The following is a 22448-nucleotide window of genomic DNA, read 5'->3' as shown; positions in this document are numbered from 1 at the left end:
AGGATGTGGTCCTTGGCGAACTTTCCCACATGCTACAAAGTCAAATTCTTGAGGATGACTTGCAAGAAATTTCACATACCCATGAAATAGAAGGCAATTGGGTGGACAGGACAAATGAGGAATTAAAAGTTATCATAGATGAATCAAGGTATAGGGAACAAGTTGACAAAACCATTAGAGATACTACAACCTTTGGGGGGGTGCTAAATGATATCATGAGGGAAGTTGATTCATTTCCAAATGTATTTCGAGATGATAAAGTTACTACAAGTGGCATGGTTCACCATCAACTTCGACCTCCTGAAAAATTACCACCTATTATTGAAGTTGATGATGAATTTATGAAGTCATTTGATGATCTTCCTTTCAATCATGAGAATTCTATGCTTGATAAGATTCTACATAGAGAATTGCAAGATGTTCCTAAAGAGAAATCTACAAGCAACACCATGGGTGAGGATGATGAAGAGCAATTTGGGTTGATGTCACAATTGGATATTGTATTCGAACAAGTTGGGAAATATATGAAGGAGACCTCATTAAGGAATCCTTGATTTTTGAGGATGCACTTAGTAATACACAAAAGGATGCATGGTTCACACTATATAAGGACAAGCCACCTAAAGCAGTATTCCAAGGGCTTGACCACAAGAGTTATCCTATCTTGAACACTTGTGAGTTTGATGTTACCACCAGAGGGGGAATCCACCACCAACTGCGTCCTCCTAAACATGTGAATAATCAACAAGGATTTCAACATGAACTACTGCTTGAGACATGCCAGGTTGTTTCTTTCCTTGCTTCTAATGTTGAAAATTTTGATAATTATTATTTTGATTATGGAGGTTTAGGAAATAAAACTTGCATTTGGATTGACCATAGACCACATGAATTGCCTCAACTTTTGGTCTTGCATGATAGTTCTCCCGATTTTGAAAATTGGGTGATAAATATTTTCTCAAAGTACAAGGATAAAAATGCTAAACTAAGAACCCTTACCCAATCCTTGATACTCTTGAACATCTTGAGAAGCCATACTACATTAGGTGTATATATTAGTTTGGTTTGTGTCATCCCTTCAGGATTCTTCTACATAGTTAGGTTAGATTTCTCTTGGACCATTTGGTTCAGGAGAGTAGTTTAGTTTCCTTTCAGTTGGGTAGTTTAGTTTCCCTTTCAGTTGGTTAGAATAGTTTTCTTTTAGTTGTTTAGTTTAGAGTTGGTTAGAATAGTTTTCTTTTAGTTGCTTAGTTTAGATGTTGTGAGGGAGCTCGAGTTTGATTTGTATCCAGTCATTTGACTTGAAATCTTTCTGCTTCCCTCAGTCGGAGAGCATTTTGGTTTGGGGCCTTTGCAAGTGCAAAGGGGGTCCATGTTATCACTCGTGGGCGAGGTGTGTGGATTTCACATTTTTGGTGACAAAATGAAGTCTATCTTGTTCATTTCTTGAATACATTTGACAAGGTTCAGAGATTAAAGGGTGTGCTTAGTCGTTAGTCTATGGTAGGACTTGTACTAAATTTGGGTCAAACTTGATGGAGGTTCTTAAGTTATCTTTGATATGGTTGCAACATTCTACTCACTTAATTGCTCTGAGTTCTTGGTGTTTTGAAGTGAAATTGGACTTAGCAAAGATCTTACACCTGCTTTAGTGCCATTGTGGTCTTCCAAACCCTCCGCAAGCTTCATTGCCTGCAAGCCAAACAGAAGATTTTTTTGAGAGATTTTTTGTCATCATGAATTACCTAGGTGGCCGAGTTGTTCTTTCGAGAGATTTTTTGTCATCATGAATTACCTAGGACTATCATGAGTGATAGGGAGAGCAGGCTTCTTAGCACCTTTTGGCAGGAGGTTTTCAGATTGACAAGTACAGAGTTGACTCCTAGTACTAGCTATCACCCACAGACAGATGGTCAAATCGAAATAGTGAATAAATGGGTGAAAGGGTCTTTGAGACACTACATTGCAGGTCAGCAAAGAGCTTGGGTTAAGTGGTTGTATTTGGGGGAGTATTACTATAACTCCACATATCATATGTCTATTCGGATGACTCCTTTTCATGCTCTTTATGGCTACGTACCTCTCTTTTTCATTGATTTGGCTTTATAGGACAGCAAGACTCCCTTAGCCAAAGATTGGGTCCAAGATCAACAGGATATTCTCAGATCTCTTAGAGATAATATTCAGCAGGCACAAAACCAACAGAAGGTATATGTTGATTGACATTGTACAGAGCGGAGCTTTGAGATAGGTAACATGGTTTATCTTTGTCTCCAGCCATATAGACAGAGCTCCCTGAAGAAAAGTGGGTCAGAGAAGCTTGAGCCCAAATTCTACAGACCTTATTGCATCACCAAGAGGAATGGTGAGGTTGCTTACGAGTTGGATTTGCCAAGTGACAGTCGAATCCACAATGTGTTTCACGTCTCATGCCTCAAGAAGGTAATTGGTGAGCAGATTGTACCATCAGAAGGCTTGCCCCATTTGACAAGGAGGGTAGACTTGTTTTGGAGCTGACAAAGGTGATTGGGACCAGGGAAAAGAAGCTGTGAAACAGATCTGTCAGAGAAAATCTAGTCCGTTGGAAGGATTTACCATATGAAGATGCCATTTGGGAAGGTGAGTCTTTTATAGCATCCAACATTGAGATTACTTGAGGGCAAGCAATCCCAGGATGGGAGGACTGTCATGTCCCCTCTTTCGCGCTAGTTCTTTTGGTGCCTAGTTAATCTATCTCCACATCCAGATAGATTAACGACATTAACAGTAAGGATGCCTGCCAGTCACAAGGGAAGAATTGTCTTAAGTTCATCATTTAATGTCTTAAAGTACTTTAATAAAGTTACTTTATGTTTTATTAAGACATTCACTTTATAAAGTGACTTAAGTGACTAGAAGACGAAATTGGTGTTTTATCCCACATCTCTTATTCCAACACTCTTCCCTCACTTCGAGATTATAAAGAAGAGGCTCATTCTTGGGAAAGACACAACGAATATATGCTTCTATTCAAATTTTAAAAGCCTGGTTGCTTTAATGTGACTAGTAAATTGTGAGGATGAAAACCCTCGAGTTGTTGAAGAAGTTGGATGTCACCCCAGCACCTCATTTTTGAATTATTATTTAGGTTTAGGTAGATATCGGCAAGGAGGAAGTGACTACATCTCAGAAAGTGAAGACGTGATATCCATCAGATTGAGGCTACTCGGAAAGCAACAGGTAATGGTGTCAGGTTTTATTGACTTGTGGAAATGACGTTGGATTCTGGCAAAGTCGTCATTTGTAGCAAACGTATTGGTTAATATTCGCATTTTGGGAAGAGTAGTGGCAGTAATACTTCACGGCAGTTGGGCAGGATAGAGAGTATAAGACGTATCTCCCCATCATTTCCTAGGCCGCGGGCAGTGTGTGGTTGCAGTTGCAAGAATTTTAGAAGGCAGGACAAAGAGTATATAGCAGTGGACTCCAGAGAGAACATACAAAGTTGTTGACAACTATGCTGGAGTGTTATGGGTGAAGGCAGGATATATCCATCACTATAGAACCGGACCACTTCATCAACACACATCAACGAGTCACAGGTCTGTCTTTAAATTAATTCCTCCAATATTTGTTTATACTGCATTTGTTAATATATACCTGTGATGTTGCCACCAGTTAGTGAAATTATATGAAATGTGGGTAACATTAATGAACTTAGGATGCTGGTGTATGTTAATTTTAGATTTTGAGTTATATCATTTGGTCTCCTTTTCCTTTAAGTTAATTTAGAGTGACAGTAAATGGACGAAAAATCTTATTTTCACTGAAGACATGGTTTGCACACTAACTATTTTACAAAATACCTTACATCCAAAACAAGGGCCCTTCTCTAACCCAACAACCTTCCCCCCAATACAATATCCTTCAATAGTACATTTACACACTATCTAGTGATAAATCACTTTTAAGATTTACAATTTTTGTCTCTCTTTGTATGCGAGCAAAGAGTCATTTCAAAAGAGCCACCATTTTCTTTCCTACTCTTCCCGCCTTTCAAAGTACACCACCCATCTTCGCCTTGGGAAGCCTCGTCTTGCCTTACAAAATCACAATCAACATCATCCTGGGCCTTCTCTACATCCATGATATCTTGTTGTGATTGGCTCCTCCCCAACTCCCGATCATTCATTCATGTCTCCGCTAGAGTTTTTCTCTCTTTACCTATTGGAGTGGCAACCCCCTTAAACTGAATCCCATCATCACAAACCATGTCAATCATTTTGTCCATGCTTAATGTGGGATGCACCTCTTTCTCCTTAAGAGGTGACTACTATTTACCGCATAGATTAATTAAGAAACAGACAATGAATACGAACATGAACAGCAAACAGCAGAACTCTTCTTATTATTCGCATATGCCCGCAGTACATTATGCTTCGATGGTAAGATATGATGATTACAATGCTTCCCGAAGGGGTTATAAATACTTTCCGAAGAACTTTCCTGAAGGAGTCCGTCGGCCAGATACATTATGCCCGCGACAAACTATTTACCCGTCGGCTACATAACAAGACTTTTTTCCGAAGGGACCCGTCGGCCGATACACAATTTCTACCAACGACATCATCCCCCCCAAAAAGAAAAGTCATCTCCTGACGACTATTACAAAATCTCTGACATCTGTCACCTTAGCCAATCTGACATCTGATCCTGATAGCCACCTGTGCCGCTTTTTGCCTTCCAATTTCGAGTACACTGAACCAAGTGTTGCTGCACTGCCTCCAACTGGATGATCAGCTCCTCCCGAGCTCTCTACGCATCCACCAAGACAGCCTCACGGCCAACACCTACTCTCAGTGCCTCTGATACACAGACACTCCATGCTTGCCGCAGCTCCAAGTCTTTTCAACTAGTCAGACTCCCACGACTGATATCCGCAACGACTAGGGGTCCAGGGGGCAACGCCTCCGGTGGGGTCAAGGGGCAGCGCCCCTCGCCGCCAAGACCAAATTAGCACTTCGCAACCCACACAGAAATGCATGGAACACACCATTTCTGTCATTATCTGCCGATTTTGCACTCTTTTTGGCAACCACGGATGCGTCCCCTTCCCTTTGGCATCATCTGTCACTCATTCTAAACAACTTGATTCTGTCGTCGTTTTTTTTTTAGAAAACCTCCTGTCACCCTTCTGTGATGAAATCCGTACGGCTTCAATCTTGACACTGTCTGCTGATTGCATATGGATGCCTCCTTCTTGGAGCTGCCATGCACACGGGTTTTGATGAAACAATTCTGAAGGCATCTTCACTATTTCAATCTTCTGGAAAAGCCATACTGCAATATCCCACCAAGTCTTCAAAATCCGTATGATGGAAAATAACAAATTTTGGCTCCAAATTCCGTACGTTAACCTTCTGAGGCTATCAAAATCCGTACCAAATTTTGTACGTCAACCTTCCAAGGCTATCAAAATCCGTACGGCGGTTTTAGTGCAACTTTTAAAAACCGTACAGTGCAAGAAAAAATCGTACCACAACAAAACCGTATACCAACTTTGAAGATGGAAACCGTACATTGTCTTTAAAAACCGTACTGCAAGCATGAAATCCGTACATTGTCTTTAAAAACCGTACTGCAACATGAAATCCATACGTTGGCTTTAAAAACCGTACTGCAAACATGAAATCCGTACGTTGTCTTTCAAAATCCTGCTGCAAGCATGAAATCCATACGTTGGCTTTAAAAACCGTACTGCAAACATGAAATCCGTACGTTGGCTTTCACTGCCTGAGGCACTTCGTGTCCATCCAAAGTCCATAATTTGATTGCTCCATTGTCCCCTACTTCCCGAATTTGATACGGCCCGACCCACTTAACCTTGAACTTGCCTGGTTTGATCTCATTCCACTGTTCAAGTTGAAACTTGCTACGCCTGTTCTGTGTCATCTCCATATCGCCCAGTTTGTTCCCGAAGTTCACTACCATGGACTCCGTTAGTTGCCCCTTCTGTTTGTCAATAACACATTCACTTTGTACTTTTGCAACTTTTATTAAACCATTCCGCTTTGTTGCCTGTGCAGACCGTATCGTGTCTTCCTTGCTGCTGGTACCTTTCTACTATTTCTGTGGTTCGACGTAATACTTTCTTCCTGCGCAGTCGTATAGTAGAATCTGTCCTTTTGGGTTCGTACTGTATGTTCTATCCTTCAGCTTCAGTCATACCCGTGTTTTCTTCTTCAGCTTCTCTGTATTGCTTTGAACATTCATTTCCTCCTTCGGCTTCTCCATGTTCCTTCAGACATTCATTTCCTCCATCGGCTTCTCTGTGTTCCTTCGGACATTCATTTCCTCCTTCAGCTTCTCCATGTTCCTTTAGACATTCATTTCCTCCATCGGCTTCTCTGTGTTCCTTTGGACATTCATTTCCTCCTTCGGCTTCTCCATGTTCCTTCAAACATACATTTCCTCCTTCTTTCTTACCTTCGTCGATCCTTAGCATATTACAACTTGGAAAGAGCTCGTAATCCTCTATCTGCCAGTGGTAAAGACCATTTACTGAATCCAGATCGTCATCTCCTTCCAATCGTAGGACTCCCTCCTGATCGGGTTCCATACTCTGCCTCCTCTCATCATCTTCTCCTTCGGAATCCGACGATAGAGCTTCTTCTCCAACCATCTGAGTGTGTAGATCGATGACATACTTTCGGCCTTTGCTTTCAAGTGATAAAGTATTTTTCTTCCAATCGTGCTTTGCCTTGGCTTGTATCAGCCACCCCCGGCCCAAAATGGCATCATATCCTCTCCGCTTCAGTGGGATCACAACAAAGTCCAACAGGAACGGTTGTGTTCCAATTGTCACTGGTTGCGCTGTGAGTACTCCCAATGGCTTGATTCCATGTTGATCTGTTGTTAACAACTGGAAGGTAGGTGGCCACAATGTCGGCTGTCCCAACTTTTTTCAAGTGTCTTCAGGCAACACATTGACACCGGACCCTCCTTCCACAATTGTTTCCGTCAATACAGTCCCGAGAATTCCCATTTCGACGACTGCCGGATGGCGTTCGGATGAGAGGGCTAACAATATCGGATCTTCTGTACTTGCGCCACTCTCCTCCTTTTTGTCCGCTGTACTTCCTCAACTTTCTTGCTCCCTTCCATGTTCTCCTGGTAGTTTAGCAGCGGGAACGATGTTTGTGAGTGCCGATCGAAGTTGAGGCATAGTGAGCAACAGATCACTTATCCTGACGGGTATCTCGGCTTGCAAAATTTTCCATACAATGTTCTGTTCTGCGCAGTTCCGTACGGAAGTACTCGGCGTGTCCTTCAGTCGTGCTGTTTCTGCCTGTGTTGATTTCTGGATCTCTACCCGTGCTTCCTCCAGTCTCTTCTTTTCTTCCGCCAGGTCGGGGTACACTTTCGCTTGCTGTCATGTGATGGCCAAAAACCTCTTCTTCGTCCGTCCGGACGGTGATCAAGTTTACTCCCGACTTCGGACACCTAGCATCTTCATGATCACCAGGTCCACACCATCTGCATAACAACTTCGGTGTGTTCACCGTTGTACACTCTCGGGCGAAGTGACCCCACAGATTGCATTCGCGGCATTGAACAATCGGTCGACCATTCGCATCATACTGAATTCGACTCCTTCCGCCTGTATTGTTGTTGCTGCTATTGTTGTTATTTTGACCGTGCCGGTTGTTTCTGTATCCGCCCGATGTGGCTCCTTCCGTACTGGTGTTCCCGTTCGCTCCTGACGAGGATGCCTCCTGTGTCAGGAACACTTGCTGCGATGTCCTTGTTTTTAAATTGAAAGGGCATTCCTTTACTGAGTGTCCCAGGATCTGGCAGATTTCACAAAATTGATCTTTCGGGCAAGATCCCTTCGTATGGCCTTCTTTCTTACACTCCGTGCACAATAGGTCATTATCCTTAGTCTCCTTGTTCATGTTTTTGAATTCCTTCATCATCTGTATCATATCCTTCTGGAGGACACAGACCTTCCTGTTGCTTCCCTCGTCATCGTTGCTATCCTCTCCTGGAGATGCATCGTCATTTGAATCGGACGAACTGTTCTTTTTCTTCTTTGTCTTCTGGTCACTTTCGAGGTTCATTGCCCGATTGTACGCTTCATCGTATGTCGATGGTGGCTTGATCTTCATCTTTTTCCGCAACTTTGGGTGAAGGCCTTCAATGAACCATCTTTTCTGGAGCCCATCTGCCAGCCTATTCTCCATTTTACTGATTAAGTCCTTCAACCTCCTGGCGAAGACCCATACTGTTTCATTCTTCTTTTGCTTGGTATTGAATATCTCCGCTACAATTTCATTGTCGTCACGTAGAAGTTGAAATTCTGCGATGAACTCCTTAATGTTGTCCCAACTGTTTAACTTCTGTGGATCAGTATCAGTAAACTAATCAATGGCAACACCCCGTAGGGTAGTAGGAAATTGTCGGATCCATTCGTTTGTATTTGTTATGCCATTTGCCCTCCAGATCGTTTCACATGTTTTACAATGTCGAATGGGATCAGTTGCTTCATCACCATCAAATTTAGGCAATTTTTCCTTTGGACCTGCCATTATCACTCTATGTCAAGGGGTTTGTTGTGTACCTGCGCTGTTTTGCACTCCCGCACTGTTTTGAGCTCCCACGCTGTTTTGAACACCTGCGCTGTTCTGCACACCCGCGCTGTTGTGGACACCCGTGCTGTTCTACACACCCACGTTGTTCCGCACACCCGCGCTGTTTTCGGCTTCCGCACTGTTTTCAACACCCGCGCTGTTTGCAACACCTGCGCTGTTTTGGACTTCCGCGCTGTTTGGTGAAGAAGAGGGTTCGTTAACCGAAGCTGTTCGTTCCGGAAGTATATCTCGAACGAAGAGGTCACTCCATGCTCGTGCTCCTTCGGCACTCCGAGCCGTGCGATTCGATCTCCTTCCGTCAGGATTCTCTTCCTGTGGCGTATGCAGGTTCAGAAACTCCTCCCTCGCTTCTTCCACCAAATCAAGCCGTTGTCGAGTCTCCTTCAACAATCCTTCCGCGCTCTTGTTTCCATTGACAATCTTCTGAACTCTCCTTCGATGCTCTATCTTCTGAGCCAAAATTAAATTTTCCTGCGCAACGCGTATGTCATCTTTTTCCTTCAGCTTACTCTTATCTTTGTTCAACTGATTCGGCATTTAATTCATATCCACCTACCTGCGTACCAGGTCCATCGGGCAACAGCGCCAAATGTTTACCGGATAGATTATTTAAGAAACAGACAATGAATACGAACATGAACAGAAAACAGCAGAACTCTTCTTATTATTCGCATATGCCCGCAGTACATTATGCTTCGATGGTAAGATATGATGATTACAATGCTTCCTGAAGGGGTTATAAATACTTTCCAAAGAACTTTCCTGAAGGAGTCCGTTGGCCCGATACATTATGCCCGCTACAAACTATTTACTCGTCGGCTACATAACAAGACTTTTTTTCCGAAGGGACCCGTCGGCCGATACAAAATTTCTACCGACGACAACTACTTTCAATCCCTCAAAATTGCTTGAGCTAAACTCTTTTGCGGTTCCACCTTCTCCACCATGTAGTGCTGGGATGTAACATCCTTCCACCACGAAGTTGGCATGTGTACCCTCCCTTTGACACACTCCATAGCCATGTGGCCAATTTGAAAGCACAATCTTTATTGGAATGGAATACATCCATAATCTAAGAGTCGAGTCCAATTACCCTTAGAAGTTTTAATTAGAATCTTTGCAAGGAGCCCTTTAGTAATATCCATCTCCAATAGAATTCAAGCAAAGGTTGAGTAGAGTAGGTTACAAGAGCCCTCATCCACCATGAGAAAGTCTTCAATAGCATCACCCAAAGATTCAAGGAAAGAATTGAACCACAAATGTCAAGGTAGATTAGGGAGTCCTACCAACAAATTTTATCAAAAAATTCATTATTCGGGTTGAAATCTGGGTGCCATGGCTTGAACTTCAAAGAAAATTTGCTCTTCCAATACCATTGATAATCACACAAAACCTTTTTCTTATCTTGTCCTTTTTCAAACACAAAAATAAAAAACCCTTTTGGTGCAAGGTAAATTTTAACATACCTATCAAGGATCGGTTCCCAAAATTTTGTAAACTTTTTATGAAGATTGACTAGACTCGGCCAAAGGCCTCTAAAATGCCCAATCGACCCTAAATTTGAGGAAATAACCAAGTTGTGATTTACCACTTGCAACTTTACATCTAACACCACCAAACAAGCTTTGGCCATTGATACCAATGTACTTTGGGCCAAAATAAATGAAGTTTGTCTTGTTCGATACTTACCCTGCCCATGAGCAACCTCAACATCTCCATGTCACTGCAAATGCGCGTCGCTCTCATGGGATGATTTCCTACGCAAAATCCCAGGACCACAAATCAATCCAACTGTTTGTTTCCCCTTCTGCAAGGTTGCACAACCCATGTCTTTTTCTCACACCCTGTGGGATGAGTCTCCAATCTCAAAACAGACTAAACTTGGTCATTGTAGTCTCCATTTCAAAGGCTCATAATCCTCCGCGACTGCCTGCAATGCCAAGTGTCGTCCATCACTTGAAATTGAATGACCTTGCACTTTCAGGCCGCTAACCCCAACCCCTTTCTTGTCTCAGGAACACCCACAAGAATTTTAGAGACACTAGCTCCCTTTGGGAATCCACCACATTGGAGCGGCATTTTTTTTCCTGTGTTCTTTAGCGTCTGCCTTTTGCTTCTTTGAAGACCTTGTTTTGGTTTTTGAATTTTTCTCTTGACTAGTTTTTATCTACCCATTTCCATGGGGAAGAGGTGGTGTTGGTCTTCCCTTGTCATGTGATGGAATTTTTCTCTTTGCTTTGGGGAAAGGAGACTTTGTTGTTCAGTGATGCTAGGTTCTAGGAATTTTCTCTTATAGTGGTTCTCCTCATGTTGCTATGATTCCTTTTGTTGGAAACATTTTTGTGTTTTGGTGAGTGGAGATTAGTGATGACATCCTATGTTGGGCGCATGGTATCATTCTTGGTGTTTATTAGATGCGCTTGGTGTGTCGGTATTCAATGCATTTGGTCCTTGAACTGTTGTGTCTCTTTCTTGGTTTAGTTTTTGCATGTTGTGGGATTCCATTTGGAGGTTTTCGAGTTGTTCCATGATAGCTTTGAGGCTAGGTTTTGCTAGATGTTCTCCACTTTGACCTATTTTGTGTGTTGTCTCCTTTGAAGAGGTGGTTTATGGGGCATAGAGTGTATGCTCTGCAATTTTGGAGCTATGCTTGGAGGAATACTTGTGCTCCCTATTTTAAGATCTTGGTTGGGAAATCTCTTTTAGGATTTGAAGCTCTATTCGTGTAGCCTTCTAGGACAAAGATGCTATGTCTAGCTCTTTCTAGGGATGGAAGTGATGAATGTCAGTCTTGAGATGACACTTGGTTTGGTTTTGGCCTCTACATTCTCTTTGCTGCTTGGGTATTGTGGATGTGGCTTCTGCTTTTCTCTATGCTTAGCAGAAATCTTTCATTTGACTTCTCACTGAAGCCAAACCTATTGGAGTAACATCATGTGAATGTGGTCTTAGTCGATTGATATTTATCTCTTAGGATGCCCTTCTTGAGAGTTGTGGTTTAGGAGTGAGTCCTGATGGAAGTTTCTGACGTTTTTGGTTTTCTTTGTCTTTTTGTTTGGATTGTCCACTCTACCGAGTAAGGATAATGTTCTTGTTTTCTTTTGTGTGGCCTTTTTGTTTGTTGATATTTTTCGAAGGATTGTTCTGGTCTATGGAGGATTGCAATAGGTTTTAGGGTTGTTCTTGTCCTTAATAATGTGGGTGGCATTTCGTTGGACATGATGTGGGCTTGACACTATTTTTTTTCTTCCTCTTTCACGGTTCCTATGGGAGTGGAGACTTTCTTTGTGAAAAAGGAGGTTTGTAACTTTGCGGGATTTTCCTTTTTGTAACTTGTTTGGACATGGGATGGATTTGTATTGTTCTTTCCTTTTTGTTGGTCTCTTCCTTTTTAGTTCCTATAGATGTGTGCTCAATTTTTTGTTGAGGTGGAAAGAAGTTCTGCAAATGGGGTGAATTTTCAATTGGGATGGTGATTTTTTGCTACAAGATGGTTTTGGACAACATTTTGTTACCCAATGTGAAGGCTTGGGGAGCCTTTTAAAATCCCTTTATTATATTGCACCATTGCGGGTTGTTGGTTGGAGGTTGTTAATGGCCTTTTTCCACCTTTGTATTGTGACTAGTTGTCGTCTTTTGTTCCAAAAGCAGTCTTTTCAAGGAAGACTAGTTACTTTGTTGGTAGTGTGCTATTTGTTGCCTTGATTTGTAACATACAATGCCTTTGTTAATGTTTTGTTGATTTCTTTACAACCCTTGGTGTTGCGGTGCTATAAAAGTCACCCCCCTTTCTAGACTATTGAAAATAATAAAAACAATGTGGAGGATGTCACTTGCAAGGGTTTTTGTTTCTCACATACTAAAGATGAGAAGCAATGTTCTCCAAATGGAAGCAATGTCAACAATCAAACTCAATATGCCCAAATGAGAGCTCCAATCCTTTAGTTGCTTTTTAAATAAAAAGCTTTATTTTTTGCTATTTTTGGGAAAGTTTTTTCATTTTTTTGAAAAAACCACTTTTTCTTTTTTAGTACTTTTTCAGAAATGCTTTTAGGCTTGTATTTAATAAGAACCATTCCTTTGTAATTTCCCAATGTAGCATTAAATAATAAAAGCCCGTCAAAATAAATCATTCTTAATTTAATATTTGGCCTCTATAGTCCCTTCACTAAATAAATAAATAAAAATAGCAATAAAGTTAAATCTTTGATTTGACTTATAACTATATCAAAGTCGAGATGATAATCGAAATTTGACCCACTAAGAATACTAAAAGCAAGCATGTTGATTATCTCTTTTGGTGCCCATAACTGACTTACGAAATGTAATAAGTGCAGGGGAATTAACCCAAAAAGGCTCTAGGGAAAAACATTATGCTCATTCAACTATCAAAAAATGAAATCACCGTGATATTGTTTTCAAGATTCCCTAACCCTCCTTGTTAGCCAACAGTATTCGATTGAATAGACTAGTGACTAACCTTTGTGGAAGAATAACACAAGTTCAATAAAATCAATGAAGGAAAGATAAAGTGATGGAATGTCCTGTCAAGTGGAGAAATTAATGAAAATGATGCTCCATGAGAGTCTCAAAACATTTTTTAGAACATCAGGAATAGATCACACTTTAAAAGAAGGGTTTTCAAGGAGGGAGGGTAGGTTGTGAACTCTAGATCATGTTAAACCTAGCATTAGCAGACAAGAAGGATACAAATTAATGTGATGAAAAACTATTTATATTAATCATCAAATCCTCTTCAAGAGTCATAATATTTGTTGCATTATTTATCATTTATGCAAGTTCAGTTTTACAGGTACAGAGATTCCCCTCAATTCAGCTAAGTAACGTACATTCCAATATTCATCATAGTTTGTATTTGATAATATATAGTTATTCGACAACTCATAGTACCAACGCTCAGGGTAAGGTTTGACTCAGAAACCAAATGTATAAGTTTAAATCAATCAATTTGGGCTTTATTGGGAAAAGTTCTAATTCATAAATTTTATAATTTAGGGAAGATCACAGTTTTTGTCATCTCAAACCAAATAAACGAAAAAGAAATCAACAAATGCAGCCTTCAAGGCCATAAAGCAGTAATTTAGCCCTAACTGAATGAGAATGGAATCAATATTTGCTGAGGAATGAATGCCTTTCCATGTGGCCTAATCAATCAAATGCTTATTTTCTTAGACAACCCAAATCTGTGAAATTGAGAAAAACAGTTTAATTGCAAACAAATCAATTTTTTTCAAAAACTAACCCTGTCCTCAGAAATCATGCCAAGTCCGACTATTAAAGGGAAAAACTGGCATTCCTGTCTGTACCAGATCACTGGCATAACTAGCTGGCAAGTCAATATGACTTATTCACAATTTCTGCTTCTATTTTGGCTATATTGCTAGTATTAGGAAAGAGTGTGCTCTTGGTGCTTGATATTGCCACATTCAATCTGCTCTATAACTTATTCAAACAACACTCAAAATAAGATATACATAGATATTTTTAAAGAACAAAAAGTTAGTGCAAATCAGATTTAGAAAGTAAAACATTTTCCATAATGTTTTTACCTGTTTGCTTGTATTGTTTTTCAAAAGAAGATATCCGCAGATATGCTGAAGGAAAAAACAAGTTGAAATCAAACTTAGAATATAAAACATCTTCCATAATGTTTTGAACTGGTTCCTTGTATTGTTTCCAGGTTCAAAATGACAGCAAGCGCTGTCTTAGGAAGTTCATTGAGATGTCATTCTGTGTTATCTATTATTCACTGTTTGGAACTCTTCTCTTAGATTTTTGGGTTTGAGATGACAGCAAGAATTGCCATAGGAAGTTCATTGAGATGTAATTCTTAATTATCTGTAGTTCAATGTTATAGTCAAATAATTACATCATTTAAAAAAGGAAATGGACAGAATATTCACCTTTCTCTAATTGTGCAGATAGCCTTCTGATCATAAGTGTAATACTTTGAATACAAGCAAAATGAGTTTTCTGTATTTTTTGTACTTGAATAACTGAGTTGGTGGAATGCTTAGATCAACTATGTTGCATTTGTTAACTCTTGAATTTGGTGGTGAAGGCTTTGGTTATGCCATAACTAGTTTACAAGATAATTTAAAGTTTTACTGTTGTTTTCATGTTTATGGAATAATAAGGTTGCAAGTTATAAGGCTCAATTGCTGAATCCCCTGAAAGGACAGGCTGAAACAATTTTGGAGCTGGGTATTGGTACGGGGCCCAATATTAAGTATTATGCAAGTGGAGCAAATGTTTCAGTCGTGGGCATTGATCCAAATATACAAATGGAGAAATATGCAAAAGCTGCTGCTACTGCTGTTGGTATACCTGAATCAAAATTCAAATTCATTCATGGGGTATGAATCATTAAACTTGGCTAATTAATTAGTTTGAATAAGCTCTAGCTATTGCTTTTTCGTTCAGCTATATTATATAGATATGATTAATTCTTTGGCTTCCCAGCAGCAGTACATTTCTCTCTCAAATTCCTGAAACTGCATGTCATAAAATTATAAATGATCCTCACTTCAAACAATGTGATGTCCTCTTCCTAATTCTCCCTAGAGTTATGCCCCAAAATTACAATTGCAACAAATTAGGGTTAGGTTACATCTTATCAAATAAATCCCTCCTCAATAATACAATCTTGGATTTGGAACTTGCAACCACAACATGAAAGACATATGCAATATTACACACATATATGTTAGTTTTTAGGGTTAGTCAAACCATACTATATTCATAGATCATTAATAATACTTCACAAACAGTTTAGGGTTTGGAAGATGAGACGTGATGTATCTACCCAAAGCCGTTTCTACTCCGAAAGCCTAAGAGGGATGTAAACCAAAATGCCCCTTGTTACATCCCCTATTTTGCTCAATTTGAATATTCTATATAGCCATTGAGACTTCATGTGAACTCGAGTTGATTAGGTGAAAATCAGTTATTTCTTATGGGTTAATGTGAAATTGAAGTATTGGTTATTCGTTATGATTTCATGGAAATAATAAATATTGGTTAATCAATATGATGTCATATGAATTGGAAAAGGTTAGTTGACTCAGGTATTTGATATCATTAAAATGATTTATAAAATATGTTATTACCATGGTAAACTTCTTTTGTAGGAACGTGACGAAGGAGGCGAAATCATTGCCGGAAAAGGAAAGGGTATGAGGGCACCACCTACCATTGAACTAACACGTATGGGTCCTAAACCACTTTGGTCAAGGGAAAACTAGACTACGTAGGTTTACCAAGTGATCACCATGAGCTAATTGTTCAACACACCTAATAAGATAATAAAATAATCAAGCTAAGAACAAATTGTTAACTTTATAATTTGGGATGATCTCAGAGCTTCCTATTATGATTGACATGTCTTAATATAATGATACCATGGTACCTACATGTACCTGTACATGTGTGTGTATATATATATATATACATATACATACATATACATACATCTATATATATGCGTATATATGCACAAATTCAAATATGACATACATGAATGTATATGGTTACTTAAAATATGACACATACACGAGTACGTATATTTATAATATTATGTATATATATATATGTGTGTGTGTGTGTGTCTGTGTACATGCATATACGAGTATAGGTAGATACAAGATGGTGTCTTTATATTAACACATTGAGAGAAAATCAATAATTCCACCTTTGGCAATGTTTTAATATTATTATTTTGAGTCATTGATCTTTATATTTCCAGCAGCCTATTTTTGATATTGTTGAAATAGCCATTTGTTCTATAGACCTTTTAATTTTATGAAGCCAAGAAAGTAACTCATGCCTCCACCACCTTCTCTCATCTTTTTTGTAACTCCAATCGGGAGTGCATGTCGTGATATCAAGCAAGCATTTGGAAAGGGGAAATTGTTCTTCTTTGGTGTGATTTACGAACATACTAGCTTTTACACTCAAATTCATATCTAAATTTGCGTTTGAGTCTGCTACCTGCATTGCATCTATAGTCCTGTGAATACATGTTTGCAAATTACATTCTTGTATGCAATTGTTCATATCATAGAGTTGTATTCACTATGTCGTTGAATTCCTTCGTGAATTGCATCCATACCTGGTTGATTTCATATCATGGTAGACATATCTGTGGTCATTTTCTCTACTTGTGATTTGCCTTTTTGTGATTGTTTTTCATACTCGCATTGCTAGAGGCTTGTTGATCGATAGTCAAGGAGTCGTGCTATGCTTCATCAGTTCATACCAGCATTGAAGGGAATCAACCCTCTGTTTACAAAGCGAGGTCGCGTCTCTAGCTGCACTTTTCTCTTAATCATTTTGATTGAAAGTTTTGTGATTTCGATCCAATAGCATGAATGCTACAAGTATTATTTGGATAGAGCCCAATGGATTAGAATCCACAATGATGAATTATTTTCCTTTATGATACAACTATCTTGTAATGTCCCTTGTCACTAGATTGGGAAGATTCTGTAGCCTCCTGACTAATGAACCTGCAAATGTGTTAGTTCTCCAATAATTATAATAAAAGCATTGTCTAAACATTATAGATACTAAAAACTTAACATAGATCCTATTTCCTAATCAGTTCTTCCTTCTTAAGGAGAGGTCATGATCGGACACTTAGCTCTTGTGCGAGTGCTTCCTGGGGCTCCTATATTGGAACAACACTCCACTAAGTGATGTCATCTCTGTAATGTCCCCTTTTTCTGGGACATTATAATTATGTATGCTGGCTCACTTCGCTTAGGTTTCAGGGGTGGAAAGGTTCTTTACAGGGTTCAGTTCGAGGTTTGGCCTAGCCATTTCTAGTTTTAGACCCATCAGAGCAGTTTTGGCAGGTTGTTTGGATACTTACTATTTTTAGTAAGTAAATAGAGCACAATATTTTCAGTACCTTAGTGTTGGTTTGGAAGCGTCTTGCCGAGAGCTTTCCAACAAGTTATTGCATGTGATTATCTGAGTTCATTTGGTTAGCTATTTTAATGCCTGATGATTATATGGTTTCCTGACTAAGTGACTATTAAAGCCATTTAATTTGTCACTTTATTTTAAAAAGTTACTATGTTCACTTAAGTGACTAAAGGACAAAAAAGGTGCTTTATCCCACATTGCTTAAAAGAACGTGCATCACATTGGGAAAAGTGATAAAGGTACAGCAATGCTCCACATGGGAGGAGATATGAAGATTATAATATTCAAACAAATATTAAGCTGGGCGCTAGAAACAGTTGCTGGTTATTTCTTTTAGGACGCAAACCCTTGAAGAAGCCTTTGAAGGTTGGACGCAAACCTAGCCTTCTGACAGGTTTAATTTATATTTCCAATTTGATTGTTATTTTTGTTTATAAGATTAGATTTTCTGGATTGTTGCATGTTATTGTATTGCTGTTGTATAATACAATAACATATTTGGTGGTTATTTGTGCTAATTTCTGGTGCATACATATATGTTTGAATATTGGAGGAAATAAATGAACCTTTTTGAGTTTTCTTGTATTCAAATCTGCTGGTTATAAATTTATTAAAGTTCTGGAATTTATATTGCATATTGGTTTACTATTCGGTTTTAAATTTGCAAATACATATTTTGGATTTTTCGTATAATATCCGGAAAGGGATATTACAGTGGTATCAAAGCCAAAGGTCTTGCTAGCTTGTGAGGTTCAATAACAACTATTTATAACATTCTAGAGAGATTTCGACAATATTAGAAGTACAAGATCCCTCATTTCATGTCCATCAACAATTCTTAAATAAGGTTCAGAAGTGCCTTAGGAACCATACAATTGGGAACAAGTATGCTTGTGCCTTTGCATTGGCTGTGTCAGATACTGTAAAAGATATTTAAGCAGATGCAATAAAATATCTTGAAGAGTTTGTTGATAGATACCATCGTGAAGCTCGATTGCACCAAACATCTAGATCCATGCAAGGCGAAGGGGTTGCACTTGTTGTTTACCAAGAATATGTTCTTGCTTACTTGGTCCATGTTCTTGCACATCATCCAAAATTTCTGTGACGAACTGATACTGAAAATGCAGAAGCTTACAAACCTTTTGTTAGGCAGTTGTTTTTATTCATTCAAGTTTTAATTTCCCAATATTGGAGTAATGGTGGTAGGAAAGATGAGATGGATAACATGTCAGTCATTCTGTCTATTTTTCGTGCAATAAGAAGGGCTGAGGATGCAGTCGAAATACTGGATTTTTTTATATATATAGCATTTCAAGGAAACCACAGGTCTTGACATCATAAGCGATCGCGAGAGAACTCGTGCAAGGAAATATGGGCAGGAAGTTACAGTCGTTGGGTTGGTAGGAAGGAGAGGATTTCAAATCGCATTTTATGTCGGGTTAAGCAGTCACCCTTCAGTTCTGAGCACGGAAGCCAACATATTCAGAGGGCGAGATTGACAGAGTCTTCTCACAGATTGGAGGTTGTCGGGTAACGTTTCTACACTAGGCGGAATACACAGGGGAAGAATGGGCATGTATGTACGGAGGTGTCATGAAATCCCTCACGCCATACATAGAGACCATGACCAGACTCATTCTCACATCCACAATTAAGTAAGATCATTCCTCCAGTTAAGGTGGCATCCATTGGTGCAGAATACAGTGTCCAAAGGGAGTATGGGCCATGGCTGAGTGATTGAGGGTTGCTGCAGACTTCAACATTTCCCACGCCACAACTTACTCTCGGGTCTGCTATTATCTATTGCTTTCCTGCATTTTTAATTGGTAATGCCAAATTGTTAGAATGTAGTTTTGCTTCAAAAAAAAAAGCTGGAGATTTTATTATCTACTGTCATTAGTTTGAAATGAATTGTTAATGTTAATTCAATCTAGTTTTGGCTTGGTGGATCCTTTCCGAAGTATCATTATTGTTTAATCTTATCCTTTCATAGCTTCCAAATCAATAGCAGTGGCACTGATTTTTAACAGAATAATTATATATTGAGGAAATAAGACTGCATGACGATTATTTGATAAAATACCTAGGCTTCAGAACTGAACTCAGTGGCCAGCCTTAGTGAATTTTAGTACAGTGATTTTGGCCATATGAAATAAGGAGGGAGATACTCTGAGAAAGGGCGCCATTAGCATCACAGTTGGTTTGGAGTAATTAGCATTTGGCTGAAGTTGTATATTTCCCAATTTTAGTCATCTCTGCAAGTATCTGCATTCCCAGCCGTGGTCTTGTTATTCGGTGGTCCGCTCACAGTGGCAAGGGGAGAGTCAGTCACCGTGGCCAGAGAACAGGTTCAGATGGAGCTCACGGCATCAGTTTTTTCCTGAGTGCAGCGTGGATAGGTTAGTGAATCACGTGTTCAGTAGTGGGTTGCAAGGCAGTGGCAGTTATGTAATGTATTCAAGTTTGAAGTCTTGGTTCCACTGTCAGAAAACATTAAATATATGTCCTTCATTTGGTAACAAGATTCTATTATCACAGCCATGTGTGCTTAAATACAGCGTGAAATTCCGTGATAATTTTACTGGGTAACCTTGTGTGTTGGACAACTATTTGGTATAATTCCTGTCAATTTAATTCCTTATTTCTTCAAATCCAGCAAGGAATATTTCAGTGAATAAGATATTTTAGAGCCAGCTCAAAGACTCGGCCTTAAAGGAAAATTTGGAGTACAAACTTGAACCCATTGGGCAGAACTTGCAGAAATAGATTGTTCTGAATGAATATCTTTTGAAGGACTAGAGATTGTATGTTAACTGTTTGATGAAATATCCCAGTCACAGTTTAGAATGCCATGGTCAGAATTATCAGAGTTTATTACAGTGGTAATATAACTTTCTGAGAGTTTGTATTCAGCTTCAAGGTGCAGTTTGCAAAAGTAAGCCTACGAGTAGAACTTATGAAACATGATTGGGTCCATCTCAGGCACTTGAAAAGCTACATGGCAAAGGAAGTGGGACAAGATTTTCAACTTGATATTAAAACTGAAGTAAAGAGACTATACGATGAATATAACAAATTTCCATCAAAGCTCCAAAAAGAACTTTCTTTCATTGATTATGTAGACTTTCAGCCAAAGCTGCAAAACAAGACAGATATGATAAGAAACAAATGCTATGAATTGGCTCGAGATCTCCTTGCAGAGGACAGTTACAGAATTTGCACAGGGAAGATATCAATCAACCTGATAGTAGTACTAAAAAGGAAGAGCAACTTTTGGATGATAATATGCAAAGTACTAATAATGGCACAAGTACACTAACAAGTAATTCGGAGACAAAAGTATCTTATGGAGCTGTTTACACCAGTCCTTCTAATGAGTAGGTTAATGGCCCATGTAGTGGAGTTGACCAAATCGCCAATGTTGGCAACTCCAGTATCTTATTTGGTGACATGAAAATTAACTTGGATAAATTTTATGATGATACTAGGTTGGAAATTATGTTAGATTTTGAGGAGGAGCAAATGGACCGCAATATTGGCAAGACAGATGATATAGCACACATTGAGTTAGAGGACATATCTGAAAATGTTGCTCCACTAGGTGTTGAAAAATCAGAAAATTCTATGGAGAACAGAACACTTGTGTTTGAAGGAGATGGTCAAAAACCATTATCAGTCATTGACTTATTGGATATGCTTTTGGTCAAAGAGGACAAGATTGTCCAAGTATTGACGAGGATGGATGATTCTTTCAAATTGGTTGAGGATCTCATGCAGAAGGTTGTGATAGAAGAGAGACATGGGAATGTATGTGGCATCACAAGTCTTCTTTTACATACTATCTTTGAAACGTTGAAAATGATAAAATATGAGTGCTTGCAACTATTAATGGATAGAGATCTAGCAATAAAATTTGGAAGGGACAAGGAGAGTGAGGTAGATGAGCTATGCCTTCAATTGAGCTTAACACATTATTCCATCCACAAAGCTGAAAATCAAACGAGTGTGGCAGCCACTTGTGAGATAGATAAATAGGGTTCAAGGGCACAAGAAATCACACAAATCATTGAAGGAATTCATAAAGTGGGTAGATGTGAAGGAAAACAATGTGATTCAATCACGTGTTTCCCATTTGAGACTTTCTATGGTGAGAAGAATTCTATATATCAGCAAGTTGATGAGTTTGAAAATTCTGATTTTTTTGACAGCAGCTGTACATCTTCACATGAGCACATGGTTAGTGATACAACAAGTGAGGATAATTCAGAAATTTCAATTAATGGTGAACCATCCTCTTGCGAAGACTTAGACATAAGCGAGAGTACCTTTGGTGGGGTGGGAAGTTCAGATTTATCCTTAGCATGCACTGAGGGATTTTTTCAGCTTACCCAAAGTTTTATCACCTAGCTCTTATGAGATGGTCACGGGCTATTTGTTGATTGGTGATTTTACTTGTTGGTATATTGCAGCTATCAGTGGTTTGCTTGTGTATGATGGTAGTATATTTGCTGATTTTATTTGGTCTTTAGGGGTCAATGAGTTATTTGCAGCTGAGTGGGGAGAGCATACATTACCCTATGTACCACATGAGGTGTCTACATTTTTTACTCTGTAGTATACTGGAGACAGTGTTAGCATTCATGATGTTGGTGATTCACCAACCACTCTTTCCTTTACCCAGGATCATGTTGATTGGGTGATCAGGGATCCAACTGCTAATAGTATCTTACATCTAGTGGTTTATGCTATGTTGTTACACAGCCACAGGGTCATGATCTATGTGTTTTAGCCTTTTGACATATCAGAGATCCAGAGATCAAGATTACTTTGTTTTCACTTAGGTGATATAGTGATTGAGTTAGATTG

At 39.2% G+C, this 22448-nt stretch overlaps 1 protein-coding gene across 2 annotated transcripts in view; it reads left to right on the top strand.

Annotated features, from left to right (window-relative positions):
- LOC149537197 (uncharacterized) overlaps positions 1-22448 on the top strand; it is a 288523-nt gene that overhangs the window by 187376 nt on the left and 78699 nt on the right. The window contains exon 3 of one of the 2 annotated variants that reach the window (XM_089807357.1): positions 14834-15007. In XM_089807357.1, the coding sequence (XP_089663483.1) occupies positions 14834-15007 (174 nt within the window). Of the gene's footprint in view, positions 1-14788; positions 15008-22448 lie in introns of both variants that reach the window. The other variant, XM_089807356.1, reaches the window with a different exon arrangement.

Source organism: Cupressus sempervirens, chromosome 10, assembly GCF_028749045.1.
Source record: "Cupressus sempervirens isolate cs-2001-9-10 chromosome 10, ASM2874904v1, whole genome shotgun sequence".
NCBI classification, from domain to species: Eukaryota; Viridiplantae; Streptophyta; class Pinopsida; order Cupressales; family Cupressaceae; genus Cupressus; species Cupressus sempervirens.
This window is presented reverse-complemented; position numbering and strand designations above follow the sequence as displayed.